Source organism: Ptychodera flava, chromosome 12 (genome assembly GCF_041260155.1).
Source record: "Ptychodera flava strain L36383 chromosome 12, AS_Pfla_20210202, whole genome shotgun sequence".
NCBI classification, from domain to species: domain Eukaryota; kingdom Metazoa; phylum Hemichordata; class Enteropneusta; family Ptychoderidae; genus Ptychodera; species Ptychodera flava.
This window is the reverse complement of record NC_091939.1, coordinates 30,402,019-30,420,329: the sequence shown is the minus strand read 5'-3', so window position 1 is coordinate 30,420,329 and position 18,311 is coordinate 30,402,019. Positions and strand designations below refer to the sequence as shown.

The window sequence follows — 18,311 nt, the reverse complement described above, 5'->3', positions numbered from 1 at the left end:
CCTTTAAATCTTGCAAATCAGCCCCTTGCCCAAAAATTTCTTCGCGACAAGACGGTGCCAGTGTTTGATATCATGTGAGAGCATATTTTAAAATATTAAGAATCCTGCAGATCTATAATAAATTGTAAAATCAGTAATGCAAGAGCCAATTAAATGATGCATATCATAATCTCCATCCTCAATTTAGACTTTATTCATGTAAATACCAAATCTATCCATTCCTCTGGCAGAGACATAATAGCGCTGATCGCAAATGACGTCACTGTTCTCTCTCATTAATATGCATAAATAAACCTTTGTCCGCATTTTCCACATAAACGACGAAAATAAAACCTGCGAGTGTTAGAAAGGCTATTTAGCGTCACACTTAGTCGTATGAATTGATGACTCGGACTATAAGCTGCAACAACAGCCGCGCATACAACGACAAAATTTGTCCTAATTTCAGCTTATTTGTCCGAAAGTCGCGCGCGTGCAGCTATATTTAGTAGCAAACCCGAAATCGATCAACGCTATTCATACGGTTCTCACTTTGTCTCTCCCAAGCAGTCGAGATAACTCCTTCCACAATACAACCCACTGTGCACCGAAAGTGACGTTACCCACAATTACCCATGATCTGTATACACTGAGATAACTCATTGAACTGCAGCAAATTTCTTCTCAAAACACCTTGGTCCATATTTCAACTTTCTGACAGCATTGATTTGAGGATCATTTCCCACTTTGAATGATGAGATCAACTCCTTTCCCATGGAAGAGATAGCAATTTTGTAATTCTGTAAACAGACATTTTTGACAGCCTATTTTCAAGGAAACTAAAGGAATAAGTTGCATCTGTGATGGCATAAGAACAGATATTAATTTTTTTTAATATTCATGCCACAGGAAATTTGCATATGACAGAAGGTATGATAAGACCATCTCAGTTGCTAGTAACTTTACCTTGAAAGGTACAATATTTAGCGCCTACAAACATCAGTATCTTTTTCAATTTAAAATTGGATATTAAACAATAATTTTGGACAATATTTTTAACAAATAATCTCGAAATTCTAAGTTTCAAATTGTTTGGAAATTAATAAAATTGAATTGGCCTTTAGCAAACAATGTCCGTGTGCACAAATCAAGGAGAATTGTGGGTAACCTCACTTACTGAACACTGTGAAGTTTCTATTCATAAGAATTAAATGTAAATATAAACAAGAGGTTACGTGGACGTTTTCTCTATTATATGTTGTGATATTATTTCTCAGAATTGACAAAGATTTCGCAAAATTGACTACCGTAGGTCTCACTCCAGGGGCTATCGTTTGTCATTCAGGATGTCCAATTTGTGCCACATGCTGGGTTTGTTTACAGTCTGTCAGAGCTCATTAGCACACAGTTGGATTGTGATAGACACAAGAACAAATGCTACTGTTGTATCTATGTAGGTAGGGCTGCAGGTTATGTATCGTCCACAGCTCTTTCAACAAATTTCAAGATAACCAAAACGAAATTTCTAATCGTACATTCTAACAGGACAGAGCTGCATATCCACTTTACACTACAAAAATCCCTCCTATCTTAACATCTAACACTGTTATGGCAAAGAGACTACCGGCTACAATAATGAAATTGCATCATTTGACAAAAATAATACCACAAGTCAGCAATTTTGTCCCCAAATTGGGACACCATACTTTTATTCTATTTTCATATTTTGGGCAAGAATATCCATTTTTAAAATAATTACAAACAACCAAGAGTTTTATTTTCATTTTTCACTCTTTAATGATGGAATGCATTCACAATATGTACAGTACAGACTTGCTTCCATGATCATGGAAGACAAAAAAGTTCATTTCACAATATATACAGACATAAAAAATTACACATATAAGTTACATCTTGGCTTGTTGTCATGGTAAATTGACAATCACTCCTACAGCAATCATACCGAAAATACATCACAAAGATAACATTAGTCACAATGGGCTTACTATCGAAAACATCCTTGGTGTTTACACTAGCTGCTGAACGAAATAATGAAATCCCCTGTGTACATCAGTGTCTCTTTTACAGCATTTCATTTTGCGGAGCAGATGATCGACTGCCACCACTCTGATGTCTGCCCTCTATGGTCAAGTTTTGTGACAACTCAGAGAGCTAGAATACCAACATTAAATCACACACATTTCCTTCCATCAATTCTAGTTTCAAAATTTCCATTCTGGATCTTTCTCATTTCACAGCAATTAATTCATGGTCAATTATATATTCTGGTGTGGCGACTGACATTTGTTACACAGGCTTACTTCTCAAATTCTTATAAGATTTCCTTGCAGCAAAACACATTGGTTTTCATAGCAAGTATTCACACGCTCAGCTCAATGACCTTGGAGTTACTATATTTAGCTCCCCTAGTGCCTGGCACATAGTCACTCAAATTCTCTGACAGTCCAGCCTTTATCTGATTAATATGGTGTAAAATGTAGAGAACCAGAGCTGGGGGTCAAACATTCGTTATCTTTTTTAATGTGTCACTTACATCAACATGCATGAAACATCAGATGTGCACAGCTTCTAATGTTCCTTCTATAATTGTACATTTTGCAATATCTGTGACGGCACTACATTGATGTGAGAAAACATTTTTTTCCAAAACTGCAATCTATGTGTCCTAAAATGTCTATCAAACCTGGATAAATTATTCCATTGCATAGTAAAACACTGGTGAAATGACAAGTATATATTTTCAACAGATATTTTGAACATCAATAGAATTATTACTTTTTCTTTCAATTTATAGGTTGTGTAATAACACTGGCATATCTCAAGGCACATGTGGAATTACTTTTAACAGATGTCTTATCATTGGAAAATTATCGACTTGGGTCTAAACTTCTCACGGTATCTGAAATACAAACACTAAATGAACATAACTCCTGTCTTGAGGTAACAATGTCCTGTGTTTGCATTTAGGGACTTAAAGACTACATCTCCAGTCTTGAATTCTGTTTTCTGTTCATTTTAGGAGTTTGTAGACTGGTATAAAATGCTTCATAATTTTGCTAGGATTAGCTTGTAAATGCTGATAGTGGAAATGTTACATACACTTGGATGAAAGAACATCATCAATATTAAATGTTGGGAATGCAATGCAATGTGACGTAATAAAATAGGGCTACGCTACGCGCCCAATAACTAAATAACACTTAACTCTTCCTCATTTCATGTCACTCCAGTTTTATAGGGTTTGGTTACGTACCAAAGAAAAAGGTGTCTTCGTCACCATTTCACATCTACCCACCCAACTGTAGAACAACCCATTGTTTTCTGTGGCAAAGTGGGATGTATACGTACAAAATGGGTAGGAGAAAGGGTGACCTAGCTCTAACAATGTCAATATAACCATTATTTGGTTTAACCAAATTACTGTACACTACTTTGATCTTTCAGAATTTAGGATCCTCTCTCTGTAGTCATTCTGAAAACATGAATGAGGAAAAACTCTCAAAATCTAAATTTTTTCTCAATACTCCCATAATAGTGAATCTATGTTGTCAACTGAAGTACAAGTTTTTTACTTGAGATGTACATTCCCTCCTTTTGAAATGTGTTTTCCACACTTCTGTCTATGACTAGGTTTTAGGCATACTGTACTGACCAAAAAATATACGGAAATTCAGGTTTCGTATGTCTGAAAAAAATTGATATATCTATAAATTTTGCGTAATAGGTGCTCTAACACAAATAGGAACACATTAAACATTAAAAATTTCTTTTTAAAAGAAAAGTGAAATTTCCAGCAGCAAACAGAAATCTTTTTTTCTGTGTCAGCAATAACATAAATTAAAATATTATGTGCTTGCAGAAGTTCTCCTTCTTGAAAATATTGTAGTGTAGGCATAGAGTGGAAGATATGCCAGACTGGAAGGCTTAGAAGTCCGTGGTCGTCTAGACAGCTATTATTAATACCGTGCTTCCTTCTTCCATTTTCTTGTTGAAGTCCGTTGTTGTCATGACGAGTTCACTGTTGACGGAGAATTGAGACAGAAAAAGTCAAGCCCAGTCAGATATTGAGATAGGCATCAACGGATGAATATCATAGCTTTGCAATGTTAGACGTATCTTACAAATTCCTCAACAGAAGGTAGATGTACATAGTTTCTGAAGATTACCGTCAGAACTTCAGACAGCGGATAGTACAATCTTGGACTCCTCAAAAGTTTGAACGGAAAAATCTTAGTTTCATCGGCTAGTAAACTCAGCTTTTTTTAAATATTTTTTAAAAGTTTGTTTGAGTATAGACTCATTCATAAACTCTATCAGGGAATATATTTCACACTGCAAAGCTACTGACAACAAATATTATTTATTTTCCTAAAATATTCACAATATATAGCGACAAAACTGAAGATGAACACTAAGCTTACAGAAACTCGACATGAGTTCAGCTGTTTCATTTATATTTGACACTGAAATTGTTGACACTGATTTTTTACTACACAGACACATTACATTGTGTTATTGAATATACAGCACTCCATGTACGCTCACGCATACAAACAGTTAAATAACATGACAAAGTTTCACTGTAATGTTCAATTATACCACATGAGATGATCTTGACCAATAATGGTAAAACATGGATATGGCAATTGGCATGAAAGAATGTAGCTGCGACGAGAAAATTCCCCACCACACGACAATGTACAGCATCGTCACCAAGTGCAAGCTTACATTGAACAGCAAATGCGCGATGTAAACTTTTACACATTTGACTGAAGTACACCCTTTCTACATTTGCACTGAAGCTTTACAGAATGTCAAGCACAAAGCATTGCATGTTTAAAGTGTTCTCTCTTAGGGTAGAGATGCAGTTGCTCAGCTTGGCATGAAACCAAACCTGAGAACAGTGACTTACTAATACAGATCAATCGCTGTCTCTCTGCTAGGGTTTTGCATCATACTGGGTAAAATTTGGTCACATGAGACTTTGTAAATTTTGTATTCACACTATGCCAATGCAGCAAATTTTCAAAGCTTATGTCTGAGTCAGGCAACAACACACAGATCAGTAGATAGAGCATCCAGACTTTTTTTTTTTTTTTTTTTTTTTTTTTTTTTTGTAGCATCCAGACTTCACACTTCATCTTTAACACATTTTAGGAATTTTAGAACACGGTAAACACATTGCAAAACTTTAAAATATGAACTTTTCTGCTGTGATGTGGTTTTTGTGTGAGATGTACTTTGACTATTAACTATCTGAAGAGCAATTTGGAGAGAACCCTGAAGGTATAACATTTCAGAACTGTTTGACTAAAATCTGATCTCTATATTTCTAAATCCAAGAAGTTATGGAAGCTGATGAATTTTACATAATAAAGAATAATATTTGCTTTTACAAATGCAATTCCAGGTACTTACTGCAAGCAGTCACGTTCAGTATTTAAATAGGAACATGCAGTTTAAACTGTCAAATTGATGCGAGACAAACACTTATAATTTATAATGCTTTGTGATGCACATATAGGCTGGCATTGAGAAACTGATTTCAGATTGCATAATTGTTTCATGCACCAACAGGTACAGAATCTTTCAAGGATCAGAGCAGAAAGTTGCTGCGGGCCAATAATTACAATGGGCTTTTAATTTGAAATCACTGCTCAAAAAAAAGAAAACATATATTATCATGATAAATTCTATATTTGTAAATAAAGCAAGCAAGTAGCTACAACCCATTAGCCTTGCTGTAGCATTACGCTGGTTTACAATTATGCTTGCAAGTTGATTATGAACTTAAATTTAATATTGATTAAATACTCCTACACAGAAATATAGCAGTCCTATGTGAAACCATAAGAAAAGCTTGGTCTATGGTTTTTACACATTTTCACACATTCTATTTTTACTTGCACACTACAGTTGTCAAAACTGGTATGCAATTGTCATTCATTACAAAAAATATTGATGTACGTATATTCATTTGGAAGAAAATGTTATATCGATATGGTAAAGATAGCGGACATGCCTGATCAGACTTGTATTGAGCCTTGAAAAGTGGAGAGAAAAGATTCATATTGTGCAGGGTTAGTGAAAGATACATTTTAGGAGAGTTGATCCCTTGCGAAAGATATACTTTTCTAAACACATAATTAAACAGCTTTGCAACCTGAAATACAATGGCAGCTTGAAGTTACTCGGATTTCTCTTATTTGACAAATATTTAGAGGCAAGATTTCTCATTTCAATGATGAGGATGTGTTTAGAATAAATGGTTGGAAAGCACTAAATGGTCAAACATTTGATCCATTGGATTTCGGGTTGCACGTTAATTTACCCAAATGTGTGTATTTTCAAATGATGTGAGATGCTGTTGATGTTACACAACAGGATTATAACAGTTTGAAGAAAACATGAATCAAAGATTTCAGAGGTCACACAATATTACAGATACTTATATCCACAAAGGGAATATTCTCAATCCCTAGAGGTGCTATTTTATGATATTACCAAAAAGTGTGTAGAGAGCAAACATTTAGAAAGAGTAAGGCATAAATTAACAATTAAACCTAGAGAGAATACCGTTTCTGTTTTGAACTTTGACAAATTGAAGATACTCTACATGAATACATTAATTCTGAGACCTCCCAAGGTGCCCATTATACCTTTAATGAACCACCTTGGTTACTGGTAATAACTAAAATTGAACCACCTAGGTTGCTGGTAATTGCTAAAACTGAACATCCAGGTAACTGACCATTCAGTCAACTGATTTAGAAATGGAGTAACTGTATTGACGAAATTGTTAACAACCATTAACAACCATCTTGGTATTTCATTAATGTCAATATCTCCTTGGGTTAGAGTTGTCATTAACATGAAGCTAGGGAGTCACGAGCTCCCTAGATAAGTTATATTAAGGCAGACCCCCTAGTAAGATGGTTATTTGGGACTTTAGTTATACTGATGTTTCACCCACCTTCTTAACATAGCCAAGGTATAACTCACTGAAAGTTGCATTGATGAGGTGAAAGAAGATCAGATCAGGTCAGATCAATCAGCATGCAATGATGAGGCAGTGGCAGTGGTGGTAGTGGTGACAACACACCAAAACAACAACAACAACAACAGTAGGAGAGGGAGAGAAAAGGAGAAAAAAAAACAAACAACACACATGATGTGAAGGTGACATGACCCGCATGCAGTGGTCGATTTGTTAGACACAGCACACTGTGAAAATATGTGTTAAAACAGAACACAGTACAAACTGTTAGAACTTCACACCGTGATGAATGACATGAAAAACTCAATGAATAAAAACTCCACACAAGTGTACGTGTCCAAGATGATGTTGATGAAAACACACAGGTGACGAACTCTTGTCAAATGATAATGAATATTGAAGAGGTTAAGGAGTCTTGAGAGGCTGTCTGTTGAATCTCAAAAGAAAATTGAAACTTATGATCTCAGGGTAAAGGTAATTTCCATAGTAGGGACAGAACTCAGTTAAATTAGGTGTTAAGTTTAATCAACAGCAATATAGCAATGTAGCAAAGAGTTTGGCAGTGACTAGCATCTAACATTCTCTATAAGGGTTACCTACTAAGATGAAGCAAGATTAGTGGTAGCATATTAGCTGATGTGCATTATATTCATTTTTCAAAATTTCTGATGCCGCTGAAGCCTTACCTTCTTTGAGTAGCACATATAAAGCTCACTACAGTGGGCACGCATGCAAAAAACAGTGGATAGAATATGGAAAAGAAGAGGAGAAAATTGCGACATGCAATGGTTACTAGGTGTGGTACACTATTGGAGGGGAGGTGGTATTTGAAATACTTAGCATGCAAATGAAACCACTAGACACCTCTACCATTCTTTGCCATTTTGTTAGATTTGTGTGATTTTCTTTCTGTCAAATATGTTAAGTGTGTTTGCAGGGTCATTCACAGACTGCATGGGTTATCATCAAGGTCAAATGCTCTTTACTGGACACTGATGTTGTGATTTTCTGTCAGCTAAATAATAACTATATAATCAAAGCATACTTGCAGTTGGGGAAATGATAGTAAAAAAATGTGCATCACATGTACATATGGCATGATATGACAAAACTTGCAACCTCACCGACAAGAAAACTTTTACCTTGCACAAGCTTTCAAACAAGTTCTCATGTTTTGCTCTTTTGTCACAAAATCTGGTAAATTTGGTAGCTTTTGAGTGCTGATTCTATCAAATTGATTTGGAAAGTGACCGAACATTTTTGACACAATGGCAAAGGATATGGCAGAGGCATCTTGTCTTTAACACGTGACAGTTTATTCCAGCCATGCAACTTACACAAGGTGGCGCTGTAATGGCTCTGATAATTATGCATGATTTATTTTACGTCCTGGGGAAGAAAATGCTGGTTATCAAATATGCAAGTTACACACAAAATAACATGCAAATTAATGAAAATCATGGTGTACGGTGTGTGGCGTGCCATTCAGCTGTTGTTTCACAGTGATGTGATGTGATGTGATTGTGATGAAGCAATGGTTGCATGAATTTGCGAGCCTCTACCTCGTCCCTTTTTAACATATGCAAATTTCAGTTGTCCCTGCATAGTAATTCATGGGCATAACTTGAAAGTGATTATTTGGTGAGAATTTCAATGACACGGTTTTTGCTATACAATGTATACCATTGGATATAACAAGTATAATTATGTTAAAAACACAATCTGCATGGTTGGAAAACATATTACAGCAGCAAAATTCACATTTTGGTACAGTTTTACACCACATGACAACATACTTTACCTTAGTAACCATGTTGAGAGAAATAAGCTTTTATCTTTTTACTGACACAGATTTTTTTGGCAAATCTTTCAAAGGCACACATTCTGTTTAGGAAAAACTTCACGCAGGAATTGAATATTAACAAATGTCTCTTCTAATATTGTGTTCAAAAATCAACACTGAGATTTGATCCTGCCATATCATCTTCATCATGATTGGACAAAGAGAATGATACAGTGTTGCAAGTTGTGTACCAATGAAAAAACTCCTGATGGTCATGTGACACAGTGCACACCTATAGACACCTTATGTACACTTCTTGGCTTAGATTCATCCATGTTAGCTGCACTTTTATGAACAGTACCCTTTCAATATACACATTGACCATTTTCTTTGTAGCCTTATCTTATTACAGTCAATTCAAGCTGTGATGCAGGCATACATAAAATTTTAAAAAAGTGAAAATGATATAGTACTTGGTCAAATAAACTGCACAGTTAGCCCACTCGTCACAATGACTTATTTCATGCAATTCAAAAGGTCAATTACCACACAAATTAATGCTTTGTGGCTGTTTCCATTTTTTGTGCCCATCACCAAGTAAATGACAAAAGCATCGTAGGATCTCGAAGTTTGTTTCAGTCTCTCTCAATTGCCAGGTGTGATAACTGTAAGGGATTGTCATTGTGGCTGCCTTGTACATGGGCACACTCCAAGCAGTGGTGACACTCTAGATATTGCTAACACCAATGCCACGCATATAGAACGATAGCAAATCAATATTTCAACTCAAGTCACATTGATATGCGTTCATGTTTGAATTCGGTCCGGTTTTTTTTCCATACCCCAAAATCATTATTGTCATTATTCTTTGATTTTAGACAGCAGCTCAATTATCACGGGTGTTTATTTCTCGATTGTTACGCTTCTCTGCTTCTTCACAAGAATGTGATAAATCAGTCTCATTTTCTGGCAAGCTGTTGAAGAGATGAATGCCTTTATCCTAAGCATCATCACTGCTTGGAATGTGAACAATTGTTGGCTGACAGATCATGCTGTTACTGACAACAACATCATAAAACGGAGCCATTAACATAACAGAGTAGTCATAGTGGAGATTATAGTGCCAATGACGTCATTGAAATTGCATCTGTCCAAAAGAACCTTGAATGGCACTTTTTTATTTGATCAGATTACTGACATTTTAAGTCAAACAAACTTTAATGCAGGGTTTAATATACTATTTGCAGTTCTCTTCATTATTTTAACCCTTTGAGCGCAAAAGTCTATTTTTGTCCCTTTATAAAATAAACCCCAGTCAATTTTTCTCAGATTTTTGCCAAAATTTTGAGAAAAAACTGTAGCTAATGAAATGTGATGTCCCTTTGGTCCAAAATTATCAATAAATTACAGAAAAATTCATGACAAATTGATAAAATTTTGCACTAAAATTTTGGCGGGAGAAAATTACAGCGCTCAAAGGATTAACAAGTTTGTTGAGCTGAGTTAATTTTGAAAATGTTAGGTACCAGTATATCCTGTCTTCTTTAAACATCTCAAGAGGCTCTAACAAAGAGAACTGTGGTAATAATGATCGTACATTTTTCTGGAATGCCAGAAAATGATACACAGGATTTTGTACAGATCAACACTTAAACTTCGAGCTCCATGGAAAAACCAACCCTCATTGCCCACCCTGCCCAACGCAGCACACACAGATCTCTGTCCTTATAAACCTGTTGTGAAACCTTGTACTTACCAGATGGAGAGTGATAAAAAGAGGGGTTTTCTCTACAGGCCCTTTTGGGCTTTAATTGCTATGATTAGTGATACACACATTGGCTTGTGCAAGTTAGAAATTTTCAAGCACGCAGCATGCATTACAATATACCGACCAATGACTACGCAATACTATTGTTCACACTTTGCACTGTATATGATTACCGTGACCTTGACTTAAATACTTGGAAGTGAGAATTGTTTTAATTAATGTACATCTTGGCATGTATTTTTTGATGACCTAAGGATTTGTTTTGTTGGGAATATGCTGATCACAACAGACAACCATTCTGATGTGCTGTTTACCTTGGGCAACAAAACACTGTTATTGTTTACACTGGGAATTTAGTCCAACTAAAATTCACTCGTCAATAAGAACAATGCAGTCTTCACATGTACAGGCAAAGCTGAGAATCTGAACACTATGGATCTCAAACACCGTACTTGGCATTAAAAACAAAAAAGTGATCAAAATCATCAATGGTTATGGCTATTGTTCCTTTCAAGTTTTGATATCGTTCAGTAATGGTCACTGAAAGGCCAGATTTGATAAACTTGGTGACAAGATTTAATAGTGTTCAATGCAAGAAAAAACAAGTCAGTGTTTGTCACCACTGATCAGTGCCAAATCAAACTATGTCTACTTACAATGCTGAGCAAAACAAAGTTTGTAGAGTAAGCAATCTCTTTAACAATTCAGCCATCTGCAGCCCTGGTGGCTATGGTACATATTTATCCACTGTGTGGGAGTATATCTCATGTTTTGTTTTGATGTTTTGTCCATCTCCTGATTGCAAAGCAATGCCTTCTCAATTTTCACTCCAATCTTTAATTAAGTCAAGGTATCTTTTTTTCCATATCATGCATATCACACAGTTACTGTTTACTTGTCTAAGCGGTAGGTGCTATTTGACTAATGTCTGGTGGACAGCTATATGTGTTACACAGCTAAGCGCAAAATACATGAAAAATAAATAATAGAGTATTTTTGATATGAGAGATGTACCACTCTAGGTCTATGAATTTACAGATGATTAGCACTTGGATATATCTATAGTATAAGCAGGATAAGGTTATGAATCGGATGGAAATATTTCTAATAAAACTGCTATATTGAGGCGTGGCAGATTTTTTAATCTATCGTACGTGGTGGCCATACATACCAACCGCAGTGTGATAAGCCTGTTGTAGCGTCGTGCACATTATTTACAGGGAAAGGAAGACATTATATGACAAAAAAAACAAAGAAACGGGGAATTAGTACTCGGGTCTGGTGACTAAGATTTGGAGAAAAGAGGATAGCTTATAGATATGTATGAAAACACAGACATATACTGAGCACACATACAGACACATACATAGACCCCGTAAAAGTATATTTTGGTGATGTTGTTTGTCCTGTAAATCACATGTGCATGTGTGTGTGGGCAAAACCCTTTCATCATCACAATTTGGTTCAACCCTGTGATTTCCAATACAGTGGTGGACTTCTACATTGTGGAAACATAGGGGTGAGGAGGTTGGACTGTTCACTCTATTGTTCAATGCATGGCTTCATATTTTCCAAGAGTGCTACACAGCAGATCAGCTGGTGTAAAATCAAACGCCCTAGAAAACTGAAATTGGACTGGATTTCTTCGGGTTTTTTTGAGCATTCATACACAATACACAGCACTAATGTATAAGTTCGTGATTGAATGCCACAACTGATGTTACGTGAGTAATTTTAGACAAAATTTTCATCAGATCTGTGACTTCTAATAAGATAAATCCATCAAATTAATTGACAGAGAGTGGTTGTAATGGAATGAGATGATGCATGTTTGGCCTCCGACTTTCACTTTCAAGGTTTCATTGGTCACAGTGACACACAAAAACATGTTATTGGACAAACTCATCTTCAGGTTGCCCAGGCCAAGCTACCAGTGTGAATTAATACACGCCTGATAGTTCTCACCTTCATATTCCGATAGTCCAGAGGGTGAATGGTAAGGTTTTCTTTGTGCCAAAATTAAATTTGAATCTTAAACCTTTGTGGGCATCAAACACTGAATCCGGTAAAATTGTTCTTCAACATTGTCACCCCTTCAGACTATTACATGAGTCCAACCACAACACTGAAAACAGCAAGGCTGAACCATATCTTGTAGGGGAAGAAGCTTTGAAATTGTTTGTTTGGTCAGGTGTACGAAATGTTCATAGAAACAATGCTGGTATTAACAGCAGGGAAGACATAAAAAAAACACTTTCAAAAAAATGTTAAGATCTAATATTGTTCACTGTTTGTTGTATCAAATTATTTTATTGAGATTCAACTTTGATTAGAGTTCTTAGGAATATCCTGTTGAAGTTTTGGGATATTTGGAAAGTGTTATCATAAAATTTATCTGATTGTGTTATAGTGTTAACAAAACAAAAACATAATACGAAACGGGACAAAACATGTAACAGGGGAAACTTTGTTAGTGCAGGATTAGAAATACATGTACTTTGTTACAGAATTCATGTTTATGGTTACGTACCATACCAACTTGACAGGCCTGGGATAGTAAACAGCACGGTGGCTGGCATGCATTTTTTTATCCAATTATTCCTCATGCGAGAATAGCAAGAAACTAATAAGTTTTAAGTTATCAAGGTTTTAGTATTCATGCAATACATAGGATGCGACATAATCATTGGACATAAAATGTTAAGGCTCACTATGGGTTAAGAATTATTCTATTTTAAAATTTTAATCTCATGCAAGAAAAGGGCATGCTATTCATAAATCTAATTAATTAAAAGTCTTCCTACTCCATGCAGAGGATCAATGGTTTTAACGAACGCTGTGTTTCAATTACATGCAAAGCGTTATCATGCACATTTTAACGAGGGAATGGTAACCATTAAAAGACCTACAGTTGTGAGATTATGCAAACTGAAGAAATATACACAGTTCCCATCACATGTACCAATCATTGAATTTTACTTTTTGCAAAATAAATATACTTTTTTAGGATCGGTAATTATTCCTAAGAATTCCTGAAGAAACATGTCACTCCATAAGAGTTTGACAGACTCAGTTTTTTAAGAATCACTTTGAACTTCACTACTTGCTTAAGAATTTTACCCAGAGTTCAACAAAAAAAAAAACTGACTTAAAATTTTGTTGCTGGGATACGATGGGACACTAAGCTGCAGACGATGATGTAATGAGTAAGGCCATGTGGAAAAACTGCTGTGAAGCATATAAATTTAGAAACTTATGCTCAGCTCTTTATTACTGTTGAAAGTAAAAAAAGCAATGGTAAAGGCAAGATAGTGATTAAAAATTATTACACCTTTTGAAGCTCAAGTACCAAATTCCTTGATGGTGTTTGGTCTTAAAATGTCTATGTGTGCTTGTCAGTTTACTCAGTCTCTCACTCACTTGTACCACACTGTATCAATCATTCATGCCAAATATGGTTATACTCCTGTCAGACTGTTTGCATATCAAATTAGTATTATGCAAATGTGTATATGCTGAAACCTGATTGGGTAAAAGTGTGATGTTATTGTTATGCAAATGATGGCTAAGGAGAGATGCAAATCATGATCAGGATTAACAAACAGAATTAGTTCATTCTGCTTGATTTTTTTCTACATTTTTTTCTTGCAAGCCATTTTTTCGTGGTAATTTTGCAAGAGTAATTTACCAAAAACTGTTTTTCGATTAAGAGTTTTTTGTGACGTGTGAATCAACCTTCATCTTCACACAATGACATAAAACTGGACATAACGATTATTGTAAATAGCGTTCAAACTTGGCCCACTTTTATCATAACAGCAATGTTGACAAAATGATGATAATTTGCACCTCTTTTTCAGTCACATGTAGCCATGGCAATGGCAGTGCACACAACAAGAAAACAAAAACAAAACGTGATTTCTGGGCTGGATTTCCTGGTATGCTGTGAACGATAAGTATATCACAGGGTGAGTAGTGTGTTGGTGCACTGCTTGCATGTTATACAACATAAAAGAAATACAAAATAAGGGAAAAATAAAAATTGTTAAACATGGCATATTATGGTTGTTCTCATCCAAAGTGCAGTATTGCTAGTAAACTTCCACTTTGCACATGTCAATAAATTAATAATTAGTCATTTAATTGATGGATAATTTTTTAGTGGATGTGAAGAGTTAGTTTTTTTTCTGATACCCTCCTCCTTGACAGAATATGAAAAACAATATCCTCCAATCTTCACACTTTTTACCCTGAAAACGAAAACTGATAACTGCTACAAAAGAGAAACATAAATACTGTTATTTGAAGATTCATGCATTGCGAAAGGAACCTTATACAGCCCTGATCAACAGTTTATGTGATGTATTTTTTCATATAAGATAGGATGAATATTTTGTCAGTACCTGTAGTTAATGTCTCCGTCTCCATCCCTATCTAGTTCAGCAATCAACATTTCTATCTCATCCGGTGACATGTCTATACCAGTTTCCTGAAATGGTACCATGGAAGTTGTATTTCTCAGCATTCAATATGCCAGTTCTGAGTTCACATGTTTTTTTAAACTTGGTGACCTGTTTCCACCACGCGTCTGTGGTTACAGGTTCCGGGAACTCAGAGCTGGCGATAGTGAGTGATCGTGGTTACATATCATAAACTGGTAATGATGAGACAGAAATAGAAAATAAATGATAATATGATGGAGGATGAATTGTAAAATACGAGACTTAAAACACAGGTAGGGCATTGCAGAAACAAACCCAACATTTTTACTTTGCTTTATGAGTCCACTGACCAGGGGCTTTGATATTCACGTTGATATCCCAAGCCATGGTTTTGGATTTTTTTTAAAATATCATTCACTACGTTACCCCAGAAATACAATGAAGCATTTGAGACCTGAGCGCATATTTACCAAAATGGTATGAAAGTTTCTCACTGACGCTTGCGGCACATCACAGCACCAAGTCTGAAATCTAAATTTGACCTCCAAATGATATTTTGCCTGGGTTCAACAATCCCTTGCTAAACTAATCTTGGCATTTTTTAATTATTAACATGATGTAACTTCACTTTACAAATCACAATAAGATCTGCTTTACATCACACAGTAGTATCACAGACAAATTTTCCCTCCGGCTAAATTACTTTTAGAATTTAACATGAAAAATAAATGATTATGATAGAATCAGTCACGGTATACTGTTCCATTATGAGTTCAAGGCAAAACACCCAAGGCTTGCGTAGCACTAATCTTTGCAATGCTAATGAGAAGTGCATATCTAGAATTATAGGACACAAGATTTACAAGTTTGCATTTCCAGTAAAGACATCACGGTTACCGCTACACTCTCTGAGTTCTTTCTTTCATTTATTGTTTGCCATGGTTTCAGGTTTTTGCTGTCCAGGGTTTCTGAATATGATTAATGTATAGAGGGAAGTTTTGCCAAACAAACAAACACTAAACTATCCAAGGGGACTTCCAAGTACTGAAATACTGGGTATTATGCCTGAACCATCAAACTTATGTACTGACTGTACTTCAGTTGAGCAGATTTCGTGCACTTTCAAAGTTTTTTTATTTTGTGGGTTAAAGTTGAAATTTATCTACTTTACATAATACAAAATATCTGCTTAAGGGCCAGAATTTGGATATATTTTGTGTACTTTTTTACAATTTTTTGCCATATATTTGCACACTTAACATGTGTACTGAATATCAAGTAATCAGTACCATTTTTTCAACATGCCATGTTGTTCAATACATCTTGTGGTCAGCTGGTAATTTCTTTGGCTCTCTGCAATTCTGTCATTTTACTCTTTTCAATTCAAATTGATTCTTTCAATTAATTGCATGATTACAGGTCATTCACTGTGCAAACAGTAAACACCACTAATAAATGATTAAGAAATACCACTTTATCATCAAATTGTGATAAGAAAAATGTTTGTCATTCATGATAAATTATCGCTTGATTCATTTCATATTTCAATGATTAATCAAACGGTATAATTTGGAAGGTTTGTGTTCACAAAGACTTGTGCATGTCAAATTTTATAAGAATGACTTCAGACTAGGCTAGGGGGCCCTTTCCAGCTTTTGTGAGATTTGTTTTATGGATAAGGGCAAATAAAACTGCCTCTCTGTTTGAACAACAAAATCATTGAAAGGAAAAGATCCACTCATACCTCAAGCCCCTCCCTGAATTCATCGTACGAGACGCTCATACTTCCATCTTTGTCAAATTTGTTGAAGAAGTCGACCAGTCGGAGATTGTTCTTCTGGATGTACTTCTGTAACTTCTGCATGGGGTTGACTTTGGGCTTCTTTTTCTTTTCTTCTTCCGAGCCTCCGTGTTTGACCTTCAGCTCTGGCCGCGTTTCTTTCAATTCCTTGAAGAGGTCTTCGAAATCTTTGTTCACTTGAATGTCCTGGTTGTGAAGGAAGTGAAATGTGTATATCGTTATCTTCTTGTAAAAGCTGGTTTTCAAAAATGTAAAGGTGCTTTCTTTCAAAAATGAGATATAGAATATACTAAGGGTTAAAGGTATACTGTCACCTGTTCCAATTTTGCCACACTTACCATGGAAATAGAAAATCTGACCAATCACAGATTTTAAGTGAGTGGCCGCTAGTTAAAAACAGTGCCCTCACATGGGCACTTTGAATACGAAGGAATGCCCCTTTGACTATATATGGGCATATTTAGATTACAGGTGACTGTACATCTTTAATGCTTAGAGTTGAGTATTTCAGCAAAAATGTTATATTAAAAATATAATGATTAAGCTTCATATCAATGTATTATTGCTCCAACTTTCTTAACAAAAACTTTACACCAGTTTCTTGAAATGTAAAAATCATCAAACAAATTTTGCTAAAAGAGGAAAAAATTAACAAATTATGGTACCAATACTGACATTTGTAATTCAGAATGGCCGTTGTTCCTGTGTTAATTCTATGAAGCAAAATTACATTTCTGGATTTTCACAAATACAAGACTGTGCAAATGTCACTTAATCAGTAGGCTTCAAAGGAGTTTTAGAAACATGTGATTTGTATGAGGGTAATTTTGATGGCAAAATATTACCTTCTAGGAATTTTGAGAAGAAAATATTAGTTTTCAAGGACATTTCAATGGGAGGGAAATATACAAGAGGAATTCTTAGCAAAAGGCGTGAACTTACTGAGAAATCTAAATCTTCTATGGCTGTGTTTGCGTTCTCCTTGACAGCTTTTATAATTGCATAACAACCTGCAGTCTGCATGGGGTTTTTGCCAACCTGTCAACCAAAAAAAAATGTGTGAGGTATGGATAAACAGGAAGCATGGATAAGTGCGACACATCTTAATGAAATTGGACACACATACTGATTACTTTCGACTGGACAAGCGTGCAGCTTTTCAGTAAACCATGGAGACTGAAATGTTTTATCTATCAGACAGACAGAATGCAAGGCAATCAATACACATGGCTGTGATAAAGCAGCTTATTGGCAACTTTGCAAGCCGGAACATTCTCAAAACAAATGTTTCGTTTCTTTAAAGCATATTATTCTCCTTTCGATGACTATAATAACCATTTTCTGTACTGCATGACAGACACGTTTGAAGCAAAAATAAATCCTGTCTTTACATGAAAAATATTTAAATGTGGCGTAGACATTCCATGCGATGTATATACATAGTTCTACGTGAATGTAAGTACTTCCAGAATATGAAGTAGTTTGGAGCTATTTCACTTCTCTGTCTCTTCAAGATCGTA

General features: G+C 35.5%; 1 protein-coding gene across 19 annotated transcripts in view; it reads right to left on the bottom strand.

Annotated features, from left to right (window-relative positions):
* Positions 1-1,751: 1,751 nt before the first annotated feature.
* Positions 1,752-18,311, bottom strand: part of LOC139145597 (leucine-rich repeat-containing protein 74B-like) — a 38,145-nt gene continuing 21,585 nt past the window's right edge. For 2 of the 19 annotated variants that reach the window (XR_011554975.1, XR_011554976.1), the window contains 7 exons: positions 17,734-17,829; positions 16,735-16,977; positions 14,952-15,037; positions 11,720-11,738; positions 8,335-8,386; positions 6,974-7,001; positions 1,752-4,018 (listed from right to left, as the gene is read on the bottom strand). Coding sequence is in view for 15 of the 19 variants with exons in the window: in XM_070716843.1 (XP_070572944.1) it covers positions 3,943-4,018; positions 14,952-15,037; positions 16,735-16,977; positions 17,734-17,829 (501 nt within the window). In the remaining 4 variants the exon portion in view is untranslated. Of the gene's footprint in view, positions 4,019-6,022; positions 6,044-6,973; positions 7,002-7,683; positions 8,387-11,719; positions 11,739-14,951; positions 15,038-16,734; positions 16,978-17,733; positions 17,830-18,311 lie in introns of all 19 variants that reach the window. The other 17 variants (XM_070716853.1, XM_070716858.1, XM_070716852.1 and 14 more) reach the window with 12 other exon arrangements.